At 35.8% G+C, this 22,619-nt stretch overlaps 1 protein-coding gene across 2 annotated transcripts in view; it reads left to right on the forward strand.

Moving 5' to 3' along the window:
* cdkal1 (CDK5 regulatory subunit associated protein 1-like 1) overlaps window positions 1-22,619 on the forward strand; it is a 190,543-nt gene that overhangs the window by 155,497 nt on the left and 12,427 nt on the right. For both annotated transcript variants that reach the window (XM_028013056.1, XM_028013055.1), the window contains 2 exons: window positions 14,354-14,437; window positions 18,921-19,085. In XM_028013056.1, coding sequence (XP_027868857.1) covers window positions 14,354-14,437; window positions 18,921-19,085 — 249 coding nt within the window. The remainder of the gene's footprint in view (window positions 1-14,353; window positions 14,438-18,920; window positions 19,086-22,619) is intronic.

Consider the following 22,619-nt stretch of genomic DNA (forward strand, 5'->3'; position numbering starts at 1 on the left):
AAAGCAATTTTCCATGTGTGTTTTTGATGAAGTAATAATATAACATTGTGTTAAGCTAAAAAAAATGTTTATCTTGCATAATATTCCCCTTTAAAAACAATTTCAAATATGTTTCCATCTAATAAACATGTCTGTCATGAAGGTCTTCATAGCACCACAATACTGTAAAAGAAAAACATACATATAAAAAAAAACTATTTCACATGCAGCCAACAAAAGTGTTGCAGACAAACACTTTTGTCTTGGCTGCCAGTTTCCCTTTAAATGTTAATACCCACCAATGATAAATTGGCAAAGGAATAATAGAAACCGTATTCTTGTCCTTTGCTTCCTGAATGAGCTGTGAAAAGAAAAACAATACTTGACAATTTGTAATGCAGCAAAGTATACCCCAGGTATAACAGATCTATAAAACTACATGGTCACACAAAAGTATACTCTGACAAGGAATTGTTAGCAGATGTCTTGGATCACAGTGTTCAGTATACATAAGCAAACACTACAACTTCAGCCCCCTGTCACTTTCTTTACACACAGAGGAAGACAGTTGTGATTTTCCTTGACAGAAACTGAACTTGCCTTATGTCTCCTCCAGTAAAGTAATGGAACTCAAATGTGGAAAACTGTCTACAGAAATAAAAAAATTACACCTACTTTAAATGAATTAATAAAATTTTTATAAAGCTGTTAGAGTCCAGCCTCGACAATAATGAGGTGAAAACATCTCGAGTGCTTTAGTAAAGTGTTAAAATGTACAGTATCTATTGAACTACAAAACTAAATCACAAAACCACATTCAAACATTTCAAATTAAATACAACATAATATCTGCATTCATAGCTGATTTTTTTTTTCTTTTTTTGAAGAGCACTCATAATGCCATGTTACAATATAATTGAATGACTTATGAAAAGACTGCAGTAGTTGGGTCCCATTGTTTGATACTTATCAACGGTTATTTTTTTAAAGAGTCATGGTTAAATATCAAATTTCTTTTTGATATAACGATATTTAAAAGACCTCTTTGTACACTGGTTAGCTCTTGAATTGAGTACCTAAAGAAAATTCAGTATCCAAAGACAATTTATGTTTGATGCAAAGGGGCTTATTAAAAACAGTCTTCTTAGAACAAAGAGGATGGTGCATAAAAACTTTTCCAAATCTATCACCTGAAAATCAACCTTTTATCCTCTATTCACAATTATATATTTACACGATCTTGAAAAGATCTAAGAGACAAAGAAGCAAGGAGATGAAAAATTATGGCATTCATCAAGGGTCATGACCCAACTTTTAACCTGGATAGACATTGGGAATATCCTTGGCTCGTTCCCTAGAGATCATCTTTTTCTTTTTATCACATCTCTCTGATTCTACTCTGCATACTGTAAGGCTAGCCCTTAAACAGCTATAGGACTGGTGTGTCAGATAGGCCTTTCTATGCACCACTGATGTGACTTATCTTTAGGTGTGCCTTGTAGTGATAATCACAATCACTCTGCTTTTGCCAACGCCCTACTATCAGCTGCAATTATACAATAACGTGGATGAATAGATGTGTGCCTCACCCATGTATTTTCTCTTCCTCTCCGTCGTCCTGTGTTTCTTCCTCCATCTCTGACTTTATACACATATCCACATAAATTACACACAACAAGGCCTCCAGGCCCATAGGGACATAACGGACAATCAGCCTGACAATCACAGCTGAGCTCCAATTCATGGTGCAGTCGGACACACGATTTCAGACACATAGATGCTGCAACGCCAAGGGCTTATTCTCCCCCTCCCGACCCATCTTGGACACAGACGCCCACACAAAGGATTGCACATTTGCTCTCTTGGAGAAGCCCTACAGTGGAGGAATAAATGAAGAAGAATTGAATCTTTCAGACACTGTGCTGGTGTAAAATTGCTACTTTAGCAGAGACAATAAAAATAGATACAGTATATCATGTTATCCTTTTTCTATTATTGTTTTTTGTTTCTAATTTTAATATGATTTTGTTTTACACTTAAAAGGTTGTATGAATACATATTTTAAATAAGAATTTTAGGTTGAATAGTAGTCTGGTCCAAAGAGATGACTTACATTATTTATCAGCAATCCTGCTCTGAACATTTACCTTTTAAAGTTAACATACACACACACACACATATTTACCTTTTTGTTGGTGGAGTTGTTGCCTTTACTACAGTTTCCTCCTTGTGTTGATATCTATCTTTTTATTTGTTTTTTACATCAATTTGTAGAATATTGCAGAAGATTTTACAACTCCGACTCATCCTTTACCAAACACCCACATGTCTTAAACTGTGTTCCTTGTTTTTCTTGACACTTTCTAATCTTTGCTCAAAGGTCTGCACTTCATCTTAGTTTATCACATACTTCTTCTGTTTTTTAGTAGTTTGGGGGATTTTTGCGTGTGTTGTGCCATGTATTTTAGTAAGTGATGTTTTGGAGGCTTTCATTCTGTGTTTTCTGCTCTGTCTCAGTTGTGATGTGATTTATTCTAGCATCTCAGACACCCAACAGCCTTTGGGCTACTGTCACAGGGCCTGTGTGTTTCTGGGCGTGTGTGTGTGTGTGTGTGTGTGTGTGTGAGGGACATCTATCTGTCTCTTGTCTGACGAACTAAATTTGTCGTATTGGTGACAGACATGACTGCCTTTTCTTCTAAGATGGCAAAAAAAATTGTGAAACATTTGACTTTTTCTTCTTTATGTTGTATAATTTAAATGTGCTTTGCAGGTATGTATTTAAAAGTGATACATACTTATGTATACCATCATAGGTTTTTCAGTAGAACCAGAACGGATAAAAAGGCAACTAAAGTGGCTACATGGTAGCCCCTTACCAATTTAACCAAAGAAGAGGCAATGCAGAATCTGCCTCATAGTTCTAGAGAATGTTTTAAAGTGTTTTATTAAAAATACTGTAGACGTTTGAAAGAAGAGCTATTTAAATCTTGGAACATCCTTACACCAGAAACTAGCCCATGCCCTACTGGTCATGGAAGGTAGTGCTGGTCATAAAAACACCCAACATCTGGATTTTGTCTTTAGATGGAAATTATACAAATCTCCATTCAGTCCAAGTCCAGTGAGTCTGCACTCATGTTTTGTTATTTGTAGTTGGAAATTGTGTTGGAGAAAGAAAAGAAAGATGTCTGGCTGGACCCATATTTGTAGTGCCCAGAAACATGAGTCAACACTGCCCTAAAATCAGTCTCAAACATACAAAATCACTGTCTGAAAGGTCTGACAGTAGAGCTTTAAACATTTCAATGAGCACCAGTCTTCAAATGAAACTACAGCTTTGCTTTATTTTATTGTATGACCTTTCTTTGCTGTTAGACGGCCTTTTCCCACAGTCCAGTCAAAAATATTACAGTATGTTTGTCTTAAAGAAAGAAGAGTCTGAGATGCATTTTCTGTATTCATGAGATCTTGTTGTTGTATTTAAAGGTACCGTGAGAATGTTTTTGAGCAAATTATAACAACTGATATCTAAAATTGTTGTTATAGAGCATCACATACTGACCTTCCTTTTGCTTACATTCTTCACTGCTGTCTCACTCTTCCTCTGAAACTTTCAAGACCTTGTATGACAGTTTTATGACCCCAGTATTCATGTAAACTAGTAGCATAGCTTTGTTTGTTTTGAGGATGGAAAAGATACAATTTTTCAATTGTGGAATCTCCCACTGAGTAACTTTTCTGGGTTCTTTTGAGGTCAATGCTGCAGGATTAGTTTTCCTTCATGTGAGATGGAAAGGTTTATGTTTAAGTTGCTTCACATTGATTTTATGCGCCTGTCTTACTTTCTCAGAATCAATCACTCACCAGTTTTTAAATGTAACTGTTTCAAAAGGTTTTTGTGTGTATGTGGTGAAAGCAAATGGCATTTATTGGGATGGTTGTGTATGGTTAAAAAACCTCCCAAAACATGGAAGGACCAGTGAAGCTGTGGAGCACATTAGAGAAGTGATAAAGGCTCCAAGGCACACAAACAAGCACATATTCTGCTTTTGAGGTTTGATAATTCATTATTCTTGCCCTTCATTTCAAGTGACAAGTACATTTCTATCATTTTTACCATGTTTTCTGAGTGTGCATTGATCATTTTGAAATGATCAATGCACATTTGAATTAATATAGTTCAAAGTACAGAAGCACCAAAACAAGCGTGATGGTAAATTGCAGCTAACTTCTATATATTCTGTTCGGAATACTCGAAGTCATTCTCACAAAATTGTTATATTCATCAGGCATGTAATTAAAGAGTCACAGTTCAACTGTATGTCACTGCTCCTTTTTGTTGCCAATTTCCTAAACACTTAGATATTATACGGTCATAGCAATAGGATTATCAGTTTATTTGTATTCAAGGAGTACCTTCAGATTCCATGAAGTAGAAAACAAGCATTTATTTTTTTCTTTTGACCCTGGCAAATCAAAACAACTGAATACACAAACATTCAATGTGAATCCTAACATTTAAAAGGCGTGGACACTATTAATTAAAATTCAAAGCATGGCTAAACATGACAAAACACCAAATCCCCTTTTTCAGTTGGGGATAAATAATAAATATGCATGAGAAAGTATCAAGTTATAACATTACGACTTGAAATAGGCTTAGAGAAATCTGCATAAAAAAAAAGTTACATCGCTATTTAATTTATACATATATATGTCATGATTTTAGTGGAACTGTTTTTTCTTTTAAAAACCATTTAAATTGTCAACTTCCTTTTAAAAAAAAAAAGCAAACATGGGGGTAATGCAGCCACAAATAGGTAGAAAAATGCAATGTGCAAGAGTTGACTTTATTCCTTCACACTCATGCCAAGTACTAACTTTATTAATTACCTTGTTTTCTAAAAAAAAATTTTGATCATTAATCAGTCTTTTGTAGTTTCTGTTCACCAAGCACATTTTTCTCTTTGTTGTTGACTACTTCAAACACAGGTCAACTATTTTTTCAACTTTCTTCATGTCAAAACACATGAATTTCATTGGGCAGGACTGTTTGCTCCAACTTGGACTGAAGCTAAAAGAGTCACCACTGTTTACTTAGTGTTACCACTAATATGTTTAATCTGTTCTCAGAGTGTAGTTCCTTCCTCAAACCCTCAAGCCAATGATTACAGTATTTCCCCTGCTTTGTACTCTTTCATGTACCACTGCGTAATCAACATTGTAAGTACCCAAGACTGAATAGGCTTCATGATTGTTCAGCTATTGCAATTTTTCTTTAATCAAAATTAGGACAGGGTTACTGACATGTCTAGATTAGTTTCTTTTGCCTAATTTACTCTGAGAGACATTTCTTTTAGACTGGAAAATTTACTTCGTTTAGCGGTGCATGTAAATAGTGACGTGTTTAATAAGTGATGTACCAGTGATAATAATTTAAAGGAGAAACATCACCCTGAGTAAGTGAATTGTTTATGTAAGTGAATTTCATCACTAGATTAAAAAAAAAAATCCCTAAGCAAAATCTTGTTTTGCAGCATCCTCTCACTCAAAAAGGACATTCCTCAGAGAATACCTGAGCCACCTAATCTCCTTCACTCAATGTTCAGATGTTTAGGTTTCATCACCCACCTGTGTATTTCCTTGTTTGCTAGAACTCACCCCTTTTAAGGTTTGGAAGAGAGAAAGCTACATGATTGCATTGTAAAAGCCAGATGGATTCAGTTTATTGGCCAGAAAAGCACCTCCAGCTGCTGTTGATAACTGGGTTTGTAAAAGACATAACTGTGCAGACTGCAGCGCATTGTAAAGTATTTTACCACATGCAAGGTTCTAACAGCTTGAATGCTTTTCTGGTATTTGTACAGTTTGATAAAATTGTCTTTAATTTGCTTCATTATTCTTTTTTAATGCAAATTATAGTTTCTGTGTCCTCGTTTCTACTTTTTAGCGTTACTTCCTCCATGCCTGTTTCACTTAGTGTTGAGACTCCTTTTAAAGTAGCTAATTTGTAGACTTTTGATCTCAATTGATTTTACATTTGCCCCTGTAAACACAAAACCAAAGCTCTCCATAATCCACTAGTTTTTGTGGCCAACTCTGAAAAGTTTCAGTGTCTTTGAATTTTACTTTGAGGCTAAAACAAAACACCCAAACCAACAGGGGAGATTTTTTTTTTCATTCATCTTTCAAGAAGCTTATTCAAAGGGAACCTCCAAAAGATCAGAGAATATTTCTTTATTCTTTAGCCCTGTTAAATCACTCCCCACAGCGATTGTTTTCCAAGGAACAAAAAAAGAAAAAATCTCTGGCTTGTTTATGTAGTTCATCAGTGATTGCATGTCATGATAATCTACAAAGCTGAATAAGTGAGATCTGTGCATAAAACGCCCAAATCCCGGTTCATTGTCCTGTCTTATTCTTAATCCCATCTCCTATTTACTTGGTCAATAAAGCATAAATTACACTCTATATACTTGTATAATCATAAATGTATATGAAATATTGTTTCTTCCATCTTTTCCAAAACATTTGTAAGATATGTTATATGTATTCTGATGGTCTCTCGGTCAGTTTACCGATTCGTCAAGTCACATGCTTGTGAAACCTGTAAACAAACTATTTTGTTCCCACATACTTCTGCATGTCAATTTATTATTTTTTTCTGATTATTGTTGAGAAACTGTGGAAATAACTGCAAGAACTGGTAAACCCTACACCCAATTTTCATAGATTAATGTTCTGACACCTACTTGGGGCAGTTGTTTCATGACGTATGACCGATTATGACCATTTACAATCCGTGATCAAACTAGGGGTTGTAATAGAAATTGGTCTGTCAATTTCAGCTAGAAATCTGATCTATGTGATTTGAGGCTTGTTCATTTGAACATAACTACATAGGATAATGGGCAAATTATGATATTACTTTCAATTTTTGTCTCTCCAACTGTTGTACAACATGCCAAATGTACAAATTATTGTATATTGGTCCAAAATACCAAATGGCCGGAAGCTGCCTCTTTGTACATACATAAAACAAATTTTTGGGTTCCTTTTCCTAAGAAAAATAATCAAAACTACATATGGGCAAAATGTCCAAGAGTCAAATAGCCACTGCACATTTAGTATCTTCTTAGCATTGACTTTTCTTTACAAGCATATATACCCCCCCCCCCCCCCCCCGCTATTCTCTTGCTTTTACAACAAGACCAAACATGGGAACATAAGTCAAAGCAGGTGGGGCTGTTTAGAGGGGAAAAGTAAAAATGTGTTTCCAGTGTTTATATTTTTCATCACTAGGTAGGTGGCTGATGAACATATGCACTTTGAATTTAAGAAAACACTGAGATGACTCATTTATTTGAATCAGCTGTGTTCAAGCAGGGGATCATACAAAATAGCAGTATGGTGGATTCATAAGAGAATAATTCATAAACATGGCTGTAATTGGAAAACATGGACATAAATGGCTGTCGAGAGTTATTATATAATGATTGAGATTAATTTATGACCTTAAGACACTTAAAGCTTGATTGAGAACTTTTCCATCCAGCTTGATTTTAAGTGATTATAATCTAAAGATCCACTCATGGATGGATTTTTTTATTGTCAAATACTCTGACCTTAAATGTTGCCTTTTTCAACATATTGTGGTGGTAAAAGCCATAAAACCTCAGGTATTCTGAATGTTACAATCTGGGTAAATTATAGTTTTTTTTAGTTTTTCCAAGAAAATACATTGGATTTCATGTTTTTGTTAAACAGAAAGTTTAAATAGACTTGAAGGGATGTGGTCTAAGGTTTTTGTACGCTTCAGCTTAGAGTAAAAATATTCTAATGACCAAATCATTTTTTGTCTCAAAGCTATGAAAGTGGCAGAGTGTACTTACTTTCTTTGAAAGGAAAATGGAATAAGATCTAACACATGTGTCTTTACCATAGTATTTTATCTTATTTAAATGCGTTATAATTTGTTTTCCTCTACTGAGACGGTTGTTTTGTTCTATGAAAAAACAAGCTCCTTCTTAAAAAATGCTTTAGTCCTACTACTTTATAGTTCTTTCACACTAAAACAAGACATTTTTTAGCTTTTCACTCTGGAAATGTAACCCAGTCCAGTTATAAAAATTTCTACAAAACTAGAAAAAAAGGCTTTTGGGAAACAAACAGCTGATTAGAATTCAAAGCTGCATTTCTCTCATTATTCCTGTGATGATGTGGATTAATTATCAATTAAACTCATGATCCCACAAATATGCAATGGCTCTGCTGTGTATCATGGGATGTTATTCTCTCAATGGTGAAGTAAATAAGTGCCTTACTGCACAAAGACTTTGATGTCATATTTGGTATGCTGTGACGTGCTTTAACAGATGGAGTAAATAGAAAGCTAAATTCATACAACCAAATACGCATTGCTGCAAGGAAAGACAAACAGCAACGGAAACAAAAACCAATAAATATTATGCATTCATGTAAATCATTTGGAGTGTGATGGTGTTCGTGGGAGAGCAAATGATGACATAATTCACTTTAGTGAAAAAAAATTGTAGACTTGGCCACCAAAAGCAGAAAAAGAAAAATGGACACTGAAAATTCATTCATAAACTACAAATAGAGAAATGTAAGTAAATAACTTAATATTTGATCAGCTGATATCCAAGTTTTAATTTGACAATTCAAATTATCCATTTTTGACAACTTTTTATACTGTCTCCAAGAATTGTTACATAAAATTGTTACGGAAGTGAATTTGTGACCAAATATAATTTACATAGGTTTAAATATAGTTTATTTTTAAAAGACACTCAAAGCCACATTTGGTTCTAACATGTTCACATGATATTTGTCTGAATTACAAGAAATGTGTACAATGACGTAAAATATATTTATGCCAATTCCTTTTTCTTTTTCTGAATTCCATCTTTTCCACCTAAAATAAATTCTTTCCAATTAAATGTTTCTGTAAGCATGTGGTTAATTAATAAAAATGCAAATATTCAACAATGAATCAAGTTTGATATGGATAGTAATGTATTGATTTTGTAAGCCTAAAAAAAATCATCAGTTGTCAACTAGGAATTTGGTCATTTAAAAAAGTAGCAGTCGATAGACGAGTACATTGAGCTTCAAATTTGCACATTTCATTATTATGTATAGTTGTAATTTTAATCTACGTATTTCACTCATAATAATGTTATATATTTTGACATATTTTGAATCTTTTGAAACAGAGTCACACATCTTTCTCTGACAGGATCTTTGGTGAAAGAATAGTTTACAGAAAAGGCAAGCTAATTCTGGTTCCCCTTAAATATATTTTGATGAGAGAAGTTGATTACACTTCTTGCAACTCTTTTTCTTTTAATTTACATACCAAAACACAGACAGTTGTTCTACTGCTTCATAAGACAAATACTTTGAATGTCACCATTTGTACTGCCCAGTGTCACAGCAGCATGTTGCTGTAGGTCTCTCACTGCTGATGGTCTTAATTAGAGCTGAGCTCCACTTCCATGATGTCACATCAAGCAGGCAATTTAGCAGTTCAGGGGCATTGCTGCCCCCAGCAAGATTGTTGTAAAACTTAAGTGCATTTTCCAAGTTTTGTCTGAAAATCTGTTCCTATGGTTTGTTTGATCTAATTTACATGCTAGCTCATACTTGCTTTTGGCTACCAGGAGATGCTTATTTCCACTCCTGTTTGCTATTACATTAAATGCCTCACCCTCGTTTTCCACACTATTGTTCTTTATTCCCCTGTAATCATAATGTCCCCCCTGTTATCCTAGAGCTTTAGTCTCAATTGCAGAAACTCTATAGTTTAATGAATAGCCCTTCAAATATTATGGTTTGTCAAATACCATAAATGCAAAATCTGTTAGGGATTTGATGAATTGCAGAGCTTTTCATGCATGCTCATAAAACATCACTTCTGTTTAAAATGTAGCTTTTGAATGTATTGATTCTTGTAAATCATTTTGAAGCTCTTACAACTGGTATGGAATGCCATCATGGAAAAACTTAACCACAGTGTGGACAATCCATCAAAATCAAGACCAATCTTCTGATACAAACTGGCTAGCCAATTTTATTCAATTAGTTTTTGTTTTTGGGTGCAGCTCCTTGTAGCATTTATTCAAGTCTAATTCTCTACATTCCACAATGTGTTGTTGATTGTGCAGAGGGCTTTAATGTATAATTGCCTTCTGAGTTGCAATTCAATCAACATAATCAAGGATATTCCTCAATCCCAGCTCACTGTTTCTCACCCTCACTGTGGTGAGGATTAGATATTACTAATTCCAGAGGATCTGAACATCAGTCATGCTTAGCTCTTCTTCCTTCAATGCATTTCTAATCATGTATAAAGCTTGTAAGCAATTCATAAAAACTTTTAAAAGTCACAGTCATTAATGCTCAGCACATCGTACTAAAACTATAATGAGAAAAATGGTCAGTTGTAGAGTTTTGAATCTGTTAAAAGGGGACTTTTGTGTAATTATTTCTGGAAATTAATTCAAAACTTTAAAATGTGTCAGAGTATAGGCAGAATGAGCTCACCCAGTAAGTGAAGCAAACAGTAAATCATGTCCATACCAATGAATAAAGTGTCATGTCACAAAGATCACTGCCACAAAGATCAGTATCCATGGGAGTCATGTGGAATAGGTCAGGGGTTGCATATCTCCAAGTTATGTATAGTCAAATTGCTGGGAGATTGAAACATATCATATCAGACCAAATTAAAATTGAAAAATAACATTTTTATTTTATTTTATCCAGCTTCATTTCTGACTTAGTTCAAGGAGATGTCTGTTCAAAGCGGTGCTTTACTTTATAATTATTGTGGAGGATGGCATGCTTGGTGTGTGTACAGCACTCTATCTGCACAAAATAAAATCCAACAACCCTCTCGCATTGTCTCGTACTGTTGATGACATTTTTCTGTCCCACATTAAGGCTGAAACTTATTGTGGAGTTACTGAAACCTCCCACAAATAACAGGAAATGTCAATGATTGTTGAAGAACATACCAGCACAGACATGGTTTGCATGTTGGTGAGTGTTGACCATCTTTAATCCAAAGAAAATTGTGACATTAAAACACATGTGCCACTGCTGTTATTCTATAAATCATTAAAGAAATGAGAAGGGAGGAACTGATGAGAGAAACTTTTAAAAGATGAAAGAGGTTTGAACAACAGAGGAAACACCCAGAAAAAATATTCACATTGAGGCACAAGGATAAGTCTGGAAAGAGAGAAGAAAAGAGCAAGGATTATGGGTGTCTGCAAAAATGGAAAAACCCTGGGCTATATGTCAGAACCGTGACTTCTAAGGCTTTGACATATTGCCAAGGAAACGATCAGTCAGCACAGTTTTAGAGTACGGGGCTCATCACTGGCAGACTCTAAATGCAAATACTTCCTGCTAAGCCTACAGGACACTCTGTTCCCAACATTTTCAAGTGTGAGCTTCAGATATTTATAACCCAGGTGGTTTTACACTGCAGCAGTGTTTTCTAAAGTGCTGGATTGAGTTTAAACTTTGCTTTTGTGGTGCCTTTGACATGAGAAGAACATTTACATGTTTCTTGTACAAAGGATAATAATATTGCACCTCTGTGCAATGTATGTTATACTGTGTGTATCTGCATTTTTAAACTGAATGATAATGGGTATTGTGTAATACTAAATGTCTTTATCACAATTGCACTCTACTAAATCATTTTTAACTTCCAGTTTGGCTTTTAGTTTGCTCTTTTAAAAGCAAACTAAAACTAACAAGCATGCTTCAATCATTTCTTTTGAACAGATTTTCAATTTACATATACAAACAGAAGAGTTTGTTTTTATGCACCTCTCTTTGCCTGCAGTCTCTCTACTGTGGTGAGGGTAGGAAAGCAAATAACTAAACATTTCTTACAAAGCTTTTGAAAAGGGAATCAATTCTTCACTTGAGCAAATCCAACAAACTTTAGATAAGACATTAGAAGCAGATGTAAGCTACAGTTTGAGTGTAGACATATACCTAGAGTATATTTTTCAGTGTTTTATCTAACACAGTAGAAGATTATACAAAGTTAAGCCATGTTAGCTATTTTCTTTCATATTTAAAATAAAAGCTGCTCTAGGTGACAATTTAAAAATTATTATTATTTTTTTTTTACATATTTCTTAAAGGGGCAGTATTGTGTAAAGTCAACTTTTTTTAGCTTTACATCACGTTATGTTATCTTCTCATCAAAGATATAACTGGAGTGTTCCCTTGATTCTTTTCCTGCATTATTCCTTTAATCTCCTTTAATTTAGCTGTGCAAATCACTTGTGTGGACCAAGCACCACCTAGCTCCTCATCGGAGATGCAGTTTTCAAGCTTTCAAGCTTACGCCTCACAAAGCAGTCCTCCCATGCAACTCCCTCACTCAGCTCCTTCAGACTAGTTAGCAGCAATTAGCAAACACCTGGTTTAACTGCACTTCTGCTGAGCTCCTTATAGAAGCTACTTCTCAGTAGAATGCTGGTTAAAAACTTTCAAGTGTTTAAGGAGACATGCTGTGATGACCTCCTGACAGAGCAGGAGTTTTTAAAGAGACAGAGGCTCTATTTCAATGTGGTAAATTATGACGTTACATTTCTTTTAAGTCATATTTGATATGTATAGCATTTTTATAGCAACTGAAGGTAACATAGATACTTGATTGAGCTATAAAATGGCACTATGTTGAAGGAAAACATATATTTCCCCTTTAAAACTTTCACTATGTCGTGACAACTTAACATCAGAAAGCTAATCCGTGAAAAAATTTAGCTCCTCGCTGTGATCCTACTCAATTGCGTATGCATCACATATGCGTATGCATATGGTTAATGGTGGAAAAACGACTTCTGCCATCAATTGTGGTTATGCTAACTAGCCTGCACATTCATTGCAGGCTCTGTTGTGGGGAAGAGCTGTAGTGTAACAAAGAGCCAGGGGGAGGGTCTGAGCAGCACATACATGAGCAAGTTTGACAGTACCAAGACCCTCCTCCTGACTCTGATTGGTTGTTTCTGGCCAAGCAGTGTATGTATGTAGGTTGCAGTAGAAATGCAGGAAGGAGGCAGAGGAGCTTGATGTTTTCACAAATTGTTTGTATCGTACTGTCAAGACACAGCCGATAGCCTTAACAAATATGTAAATAACACATTTTAACCTGCAGCAACTTTAAATATTTCATATCCCATTTCATTGTATTTACAATGTTTTGATGTAGATGAAGCAAAGTTGCACATTATGAATAAACACTTTGTTGAATTCATTAGCATTCTGCGTGACAATGGAGTTTGGATAAAGATCAGAACTATTACAATTTGTTAATTTTTTTTATTTGTATTAATAATTGTGAAAAGAAACCTTTAGTTTTTACCCAACACTTAGGTGGTTTATTAGAGTTTGCAGTTCTTTCAGTGGAGCTCTTTTCATCTTCATCTCGTCCTCATTCCTTGGAGTCAACAACATTCTTTAGCAGAAAATGTGCTTTTTATCATTCTGTCCGATATTAAATAGCTAGATCGAGAGGCCTTGTAGTATTTGATTTTCTGAATAGTCTATATTCTGTACACATTTGAATTGTATCCTTTTATGGACTTCTTTAATTCAACTTCTTCTTTTTTTTTTTTTTTGCAAGGACCTGTGTTGAATAGTTCTTACTGTCATCTCTGCAAAGCACTAAAATGAAGTGGCTTAGAAACCTTGAAATTGTAATTAAAAGGTGAACCTCAGCAACATAAAACCTGAAAAAAGAAACGTGTAAGAGCAACGCTTTTATTGCCTTTGCAATCTTTGTGAGTAGAGGCATGACTGAAGAAGTCTGCTTCTGTCAAATAAACCTGAGGACAATTCAGAGCTTTGTGCATTGCCTGTGGGACAAAACTGTTAACACCTTGGTACAGCTATAGCTTTTAATTAGACATTCAAAAATATAGATCTGTTTTACATGGTTTAGTTACCTTGTGAATGTGTCAAACAAAAATGCTTTTTTTTCCAGTTTTGAAACCAATTTGATCTCAAGCAAAAAATTCTTATTTATTTGAATTAAATAAATATAAGAATAAAATGATTTTGGTTTACTTATGCAGGTTGCATCTCTCCTCATACTTATTAACAAAGTTGCTCCCACCCTACATGAACCTGAACATAATCAAGTAGGTTTTCAAAATGGATGTTTGGGTGATTAAAATGCCAGAAAAAAAAGGCAATTATTAAAATTGCTAAGATGGACTGTTAAGTTCATATTCACCCCTTCACCCCCAGATAGCCACGCCTGTAGACTGTGTTTTTGGTAACAAAATAAAATCAATTTTTTGTCTTTGTGTATTTGTAGGTAGGAGAGAGGCAATTTGTGCTGGTGACAGAGGAGTCATTTGATGCCCAGTACTATGTTTCCCACAACAAGTTCTACGAACAGGTAAGGAAGCGAATAATTGTGGAGATCAACTTTACGTTTGTAGGCTCCAAAAGCTTTCTAGCCTAATGTCTAAACTAATGACAAGTTTTCTGTGTCCTCGAACTCAAAGCCTGAGCGGAATAAATTTTATCACTTTCCCACTGTGTCAGGCATGACACTCTTCTGGTGTCCATTTGCAGTCCAGAGTTTTGTGACCATGTTCACTGTGCACTGACCGACACACAGGATATATTGTGAAAATCAACTCTTGTTGATCACTGTTCACATATGTCTGGGAATTAATTTACTTTAAAAAATGAACACGTTACTTGGATCAAAACCGTATGAATTTGCATTAAGAAACAAGATGCTTCTTTTTTTTCCAAAATAATACAAGGTACACAGTTTATTTCCAACAGCAATAATTGATGAGAAATCACTTTATCCGTTCGTGTCATCTTTTTCTCTTAGTTTGAATAGACAGCATAGAAACACACTGTTTTATTCCCCCCACTTGAGGCTTTAGTGTAAACTACATTCCTCTGAACTGCTCCTGTTTAAATTAGCAAAAGCTAGTATAAATACGCTTGCATCGATGAGGTTCAAGCGGCTAGCATTGAACCTGATGCATAGAAATCATAATGCTGAAGTGAGCCAGGAAAGAAAATGGATAAAAAAACCAGCCATTTTTGTGTGATGCTCTTTATTTTTATGTGTAAGTGAAAGTCTGTTGACATTGACATTAAATGAATCATAAAAAAAAAAACAATACTACTGTACACACAGCTATTGCTGCTCACATTGTACAGTAAAATGAACTAAATACATTTGAGTTACAGTTTTTGTCTCTTGGTTGTGGAATTTAACCAACTCTTTCTCATTTTCACACATAGTAAATTATATCTGAGGCTTTGCTTTGGCTGTCACATGTAGCACTCACAGCAGGTGTTGGAGGCTTAGCTTATATTCACCAATGTAGGCTAGCTATAATATCGGACATACTCACAAATACACACCAACACACCCTACGGTGTTCATGAGAGAATTTGGCAGCTGATAACAGCAATACTTTTTTTTTCCTTTTTACTGTACTAACATTAAGGTCACCCCTAAAGACATACACATTTCATGCACACATGACACACACACGCACTGCAGTTGCAAGGCTTCAAAGACCTGCAGTCAACCTGTGAAAAATTCACTTTAAAACATCTTCAAATAAATCAATTTCCTCCTGCTTTAACCATCATCAGAAACATGTTTGAAGTTGTGTTTTTTATTAGCAGAGGGGGCATGGGACGGTAATAATTTTTTTCCTTCCGTCTACTTCCCTCCCCTCCCCTTTCCTCCTCCTGCTTTGCACCTCCTTCTGCAGGCTATAAACCTAAGTTACAAGTGTTACTCGGTTCATACGTGTTGGTGGAGTGCACACGCTGCAGTCATCCAAGTGTGCATTTCCAGGCATATGTGTTGCTTGAAAGGAGATGTTGTTTGATGTTTTATTCTCAAAGCCCTCTTGTACTCTTAAATTACACTTTTACTTAAAAAAGTAACAGCTTTGTGAAAGACTATGAACCAGCATGTCACTGAATGTGTTCTCCTGAAGAATATGCCTGTACCCACAGGACACAAGGAGTTATAGTTGTAGGAATGCTATAAAGCCGTCACACATAGTGATTCTCTCGCTCTTTCAACATCTTCTGTACATGTTTTTGTATTTACTGCAACTGTTACTGCAATTTCAACTATTCAAATATCAACACATTTAGCTCTTTTTAGAACATGCTGGCTGTGCCTTCTGCTTTTTTTAAAATAACTTTATTACTGTTTAAACTATTTACCAAAATAAAATTTTCTAGAAATGAATTGCATAGACCTTTTGTTATTTGAAGCCACTTTGCTTTTCACATTTTTAACTTGAAGGGGGGTCACCAGACATTGGCTGGAATTTGGATTTCATGTCTCAGAATTGGGAAAATCCTACTTGCATCTCATCATATCTTAATACAACAATCAGCCAAGATTTGCCGCGAGGTTAAAGATGGATAATTACTTACAATTTGAGTCAGCTTTGTTTCAAAGACTATTTTATATGTCCCATAGGGAAATTAAATGTTTTCTACTGAGGCTATCCAGACTCTCCAGAGGTTCACTATAGATGTTGATTGCTGTAGGCAGGAATGATCTGTAGCAGTCTGTACTACAACGGATGATAGAATCCTCTTTACGCTCTGCTGTTCCTTCACAGTCTTGAGAAGAGGATGCTCAAGATTGTCCATTATGTCCTTTATTTTATTAAGTATCCTGCTTTGCACAGTCCTCTTGAGTACCTAATCAGCAGTTCCCAGAACAAAAGTATCTTCCTTATGTCTTTTGAAGGTTCTGAAGCTGCTAGTTTTAGAAGATATGCTCCGTCTTGCTGCAAGCACTGGAATATCTAAACTGTTATCTTCACTGTCCCTTTTTTGCATACAGATTCTTTGTCACTTCTCCTGTGTGTCACAGTTATACTCACACCATGCTCTGATAGTACTAGTTGTGCTCTTCCACCACATCCACTCAAATGATGGAAATATTTTAATTTCCATCATTTGAACAGCTGACCTATGTACAATATTCACATTACAGTTTCACAGGAATCCAGGTTTTCTTGTTTATGAACAAACAAGCTTATTTTACTTTTCTAAATATTGTTCCAAATGAATTTGATCTTAAGGGTGAAATGATTGGTATCAGATAGAATATTGGATCAAATGTGAGAGAGATGAGAGGGTAAAGTGGTCAGAGTAAAGAAAGGGCCAAAGGGAGGTTCACAGGTGAACTACCATTAGAGGAAACAGTGTACAAAGGTAAAGCAAGGTGTGAGTATGATTAAGTAGCAAGGTTTTACTTTACACAATCAGATTACATGTGTGTGGCAATTAAATTAGATAGGTCATCTAACCCTTCTGTGCGCTCCTGTGTTTGCAGTTCAATGAGGAAGTAGGAGTTGGGGTTTTAATGAAATTGGACATGCTCTTTCATCATTTAATCACCGTGTTATGGTCCAGGAATGACCCACGCCCACCTGCACACACACATACACATTCTCACAGCTGTCCAGCCCACAACCCTGCTGTTCCACCTCTCTACACACAGGCTGCTTGCTGGCTACTTGCATGCACACGCACACTTCCTCATAGAGGTCAGAGTGTTGAGCAGCAGGTGTTTTGATTGGACCGGTTCTGTGGCCGGCTGCGTGTCCATTTGGCCTGCGCTCCCTCACCTATCATATTCCGCCAGGCGGATAAAGAGCGACAGATTAACAGGGAGGCAAGCACAGTCCTGCCAGCACACCAGTGACCGTCTTCCCACCAGTTCATATGCTATTATCTTCCCAGTCAGTGACTTAGCCCAGGAGAATTGTGTAATGGTTAGACAGGCCACCAGATGATCTGAGTCAGCATGTTGCCACCCTGCTGATGTGAGCCACTAAATTCCCAGTTAGTTCAAGACTGCCAATTCTGGCCTCTGAAAAAGAGCAACACAAGTTTTTATGAATAGATATTATCTTTAAAGCATTATAAACGCTAACATGTACAGGAAGTGCTTGGTATAGTGTTAATTTTTTTATTTTATTTTATTTTATTTTATGAAAACTGTTGTTGATGAGCGCTGAAGTGAAGACCCTTTTTTTCCCTTTTACTTTGGGCATACATTTAGTTATGTTTACAAGAAATAAAGAGCTAAAAGTGAAGTGATGAATATTTTTCTCTGAAGTTTTCACAGCTGCAGTTTTAAATCCTTTCAGTAATCACACAACACAAACCATCCAATTAGTGTTCACAAAGAAAGATTTACTCTGAAAACAAAACAGTAAATCAATGCTATAATCATCTATTATACATCATTTCAAACTTGTCAGATCTGTGGTTTAAAAAGTGTTTTGAACAGGAAGGGATTTTCATACCATTTTTATTCACAGGGATAAGTCATTAAGAACAAATTTCAATTCACAGGCAGGCATAATTATAATTCTTTGTTTTCTCTTCCCTCCTGCTGTGATCAGCCAAGGTTTATAGTTGCCATGGTGAAATAATAGGACAAACTCAAATCCCTCTGGTTTATCATGCAGCTGTTGCCGTACTTTTTGACCTTGAGGACTTACATAAATGAAACAGAACACAGTTTCTTCCTAGGAAGCCAGTGACAAAACTAAATAATAATGTGAAGAAAACAGCTTTGAGCAGCAGTTAATTGAAAATGTAATTGACAGATATGAACGAACATGCAGAGTGTGGATCACTGTGAAAATTATGTTTATGCAGGGCTGCTGTTTGGGGGTAAATTAGAGCAAAAGGCTGCATTGATCCAAAATCTGTGACTAAATGACTCATTACAAAATATTCCTGAAATATCTTACTTCTAAGCATTTCCTGAGGTTGATATTATTGAGAATATTTTTTTTTTCTGTAACTTGTTGTGGTTAGAATTTTTTTTAATGGCGGCTCTTTCTTATTCGCAGGTGCTGGTACCGAAAAGGGCTGATTTCAAAGGAAAGATGATTGAAGTGGACATCTACGAGGCAGGGAAGCACTTTATGAAGGGGCGACCAGTAGAAGACAGCAAGCCTTTCACTCCCTCTATTGGAGTGCCTCTTCGGAAAGGAGAAGTCTCTGGTTTGTTGCAGGTACGCACTAGGATCCATACGCAGATCCATATATTTAAAATGTCTCCTTCCCAAGTACTTGCTACAACACAATAAAATGACACATAAGAGCATACTTGAAAAAACTAAAAAGATTTTATTTATGAAGTGGTCAGCCATACTCAGCTGTTGGAGAGGTTATCATTCAATTTGACAGATCAGTAGTTGGAATCTTCCCCACTATGTAGCTGCTTCTCCATTGTCAAGCTTCACTCTGGCCGGTTCATGTCTGGTTAGATCCAAGCCCAGTTTGAAGCGTCTCCATTTCGGTCTGTTCCTCACTAATGGAGGCGTGAATATGGGCAGGAATGTGGGTGGGTTATGAGCGCGCAGCAGTGCTCAATGCACCGACGATGTTTGCAGCGACACTCGGTAACAGAGAACCTTGAGCTTGTGGTTTTGATGGACTCAAGCAAACTGAGATATTTTATTTTATCCAGTCAAAATAAAATTACACCAATATCCACGCATGAAGTTTATTGAAAAGAAAAAAAAAGGACAAAGAATATAATATGCCTCACACTGAACTAATGGTATGAATTTCTAGTGTTTCACACTGGCTGGTGCACCTAACCCTAAGTACGTACGACAGATTCTTTGGTCTTTAGCAAACAAATAAGGTGTGAATACATATGTCCTTACTTTAAATCTGTCTTCGCCTGTGAAGTTTGTGAGGAAGCACCAGTGTACCGTCCATGATATAAGTAATTTTAGATAAGCTGTTGCTGGCTAAACTGTTCACTATCTGCCTTTCACCTCACACACACAGCAGCACAAAAAACCATGTTAATGTATCTGTTTCACTGCATGTTATTTTTCACTCTGACTAACTGTAGCTTATAGGTTAGGACATGGAGCCACTGAGCAGAATATGATACACTTTCTAATTTCACACTCGATCAGCCTTTACTTCCAGACAGAGAGGGAGGGGGAGAAAGGTACAGACATGAGAGGGAGAGGGGGCATGGATGATGAGGAAAGTAAGCAGAGAAAAGAAAGGATCATAGAGAATGGAAATAAATAGAAAAAGCAAAAGGGAGGGTTACATATCAAACCAAGCAATGTGTCACTCAGCATTAAAAAGTTCAGCAATGGAGACTAAAGCTAGTCGGACCGTGATGTGTTCATACTGTCCAACACACACTCACTCATATTTACATCAACTCTGTCTCTTGTGCTCACATTCCTTCTGCAAGCCGCCTGTCCCTGATGTTAATTCAATAACCTATTTTTTATACATTAATCAAAATGTTTTAGTTGTTGTTTCTGTTTTCTCTTAAGTGTTCTATTATTTTTAATTGATAAAGAAATTGATCTGTAGTTATTGTTTGTAATGTGCTTGGTTTAGCATGTAAAATACAGAAACAACAAAACCTAATTAAATTGGATTATAGCTTAAAATATGAGATCATAAAACATATCCAAATCTTAAAAAGACCAAATAGTAAACCTAGGTTAATTCAGAAACTAGGGCCAGGTTTGTTTTCATTCCCTGATATGTCCTAACTCATAAAAATATATTGATTCTTGTCTATGCTTTCCACAGTATAACACACTGACTATAACACATTGTGTTATAGTCAGCTAGATTTATTAGTATTTCTCCAAAGATGCTATGACTGATCTCTAATTCATGATTCTTATGACCTCCATTGGCTGTTGTTAATGGTTGTGCAATAAGTGACCTAATGATGTGGAAACATAGCAGTATATGCAAGCTGCTCACATTATTGTCAAGCATCCTAGTAAATGTAGTATTTCTCACAGCCTCTGTGGAATTATCAGGACATAAATAAAAATGTCATGATAATTTTGTTTTTTACTCATTGTAATTTCCAGCTGAATCTTTTTTTTATAACAAGACAGGCGTTTAAGATATGGTGATCAAGATTATGTGCCCACTTTTCTTTGTTGCTTTGAAGATTTGTCTTTATGAGCAATAACAATCTATGAAAATGTTCTCACCTTACTAAAATTAGCAGTCATTTAATAATTATACAGGGAGTAGAGCAACGTCACACAGTATTGATGAAAGTTGTCTCTGCAAACCAAGTACGTCAATTCAGTTCAGTTCAGTTTATTTGCAATACATCATCTCAATTTTTTTTTTTACTAATGTAAAACAATTACGCAGTTAACATTTGATGCTGTTTACACCATCTCATATTCAATTAGTGTGGCTTGCATTATTAATTTTCTTTTAGTTATATCTTAGATGCTTATCTCTGTATACCTTGTGGTTTAGTTGTTTTATTAATTCATGCCATTTGTGTGTTATATAAATAACGTATACCAGTGTGGTTGAAATGTCTGTCATTGTGTGAATTCTGTGAGGAGTGTCAATTCTTACCTTAACTAAGACATGTAAATGATTGACAGTGTTATGTTTATTAAAAGATCCATGCTACCGTCACTTCAATGGTTCTAATGCTGTAAATCCAGTACACATACTTCAAAGTTTGTTGTGCAATTTTTTCCCCATGCTTGGTTTTAGTCATTTGTAATCCTTTAGTATTTATATGGTTTGTATAACTTATTGAGGACCATAAAGTTGACGCAAGTAAGTGTGAAAAATGGATTCATCTGATGTAAGATGAGAATAAGCTGTTTTGCTCCACATTTGCACAATTTTCGCTTGTTTAGAACCACCCTAGAGAGCGTGATAAATGGGATCCCAAAAGTGCACATCTGTGATGAGTGTGAGCTTGATGAACCCTATTCTCTCAGTTGTTTAACACATGTTCACTTGGCATGTTGACATTCAAGACTCTAGAGGCCAGTGTGTTCTTCCTGAAATTGGCTAATCACTTCTAACCTTCTACCTTGGCACATTCAACTAGCATCCTGTACACTAGTATCAGATGTTTATCTAAGCTTTTGGTGTAGTCAGAATTTTGATTTGCCATGTTTAAACTGTTGTAGCAAATAACTGTGTCAAATTGTTTTGGTAGTGATATTGACTGCAATGGTAAAGTTAGGCATACTTTACAATGGTATACATTGCACACTTTACAGTGTTCTTTAGAACGACTCTAACTGTGTATTGTTCAACTTGACACTTATCCTATAGTAAATAACGGATTCTTTTTAATGAACATGTCCTAGTCCATCTGACCTCACTTTTCTTATTACCCTGCATAGTTCTGTCTTGATTACTGACTTCTAAGAACCTTTGTGAATGACTGTGTGAACACGTATAAAGTGTGATATTCACCTTCATGTCTTATAGAAAGACCTGTAATAGAAGCTTTTTGCAGTAGTCAACAATAAAATGAAGGATAGAGCACTAAAAAAAGAGACAGGCGGGTGTAAAAAGGTAGTCTTCACTTTGCCATTTTACCTCAGATGCAGAGGAGCAATGTAAGAGTGTGAGAAAAGGAATGGTGTATAAGTGGGTGATTTGGTAGGCTGAGAGATGGGCTGTGGTCTTTAATGTGTGTGTGTCAGAAAAGAAGCAAAGTGAAAGATCTGTCATCTCAGAAGTAGATAGAGATATGATTACATACCAGCCAACAT

Source organism: Xiphophorus couchianus, chromosome 3, assembly GCF_001444195.1.
Source record: "Xiphophorus couchianus chromosome 3, X_couchianus-1.0, whole genome shotgun sequence".
NCBI lineage: Eukaryota > Metazoa > Chordata > Actinopteri > Cyprinodontiformes > Poeciliidae > Xiphophorus > Xiphophorus couchianus.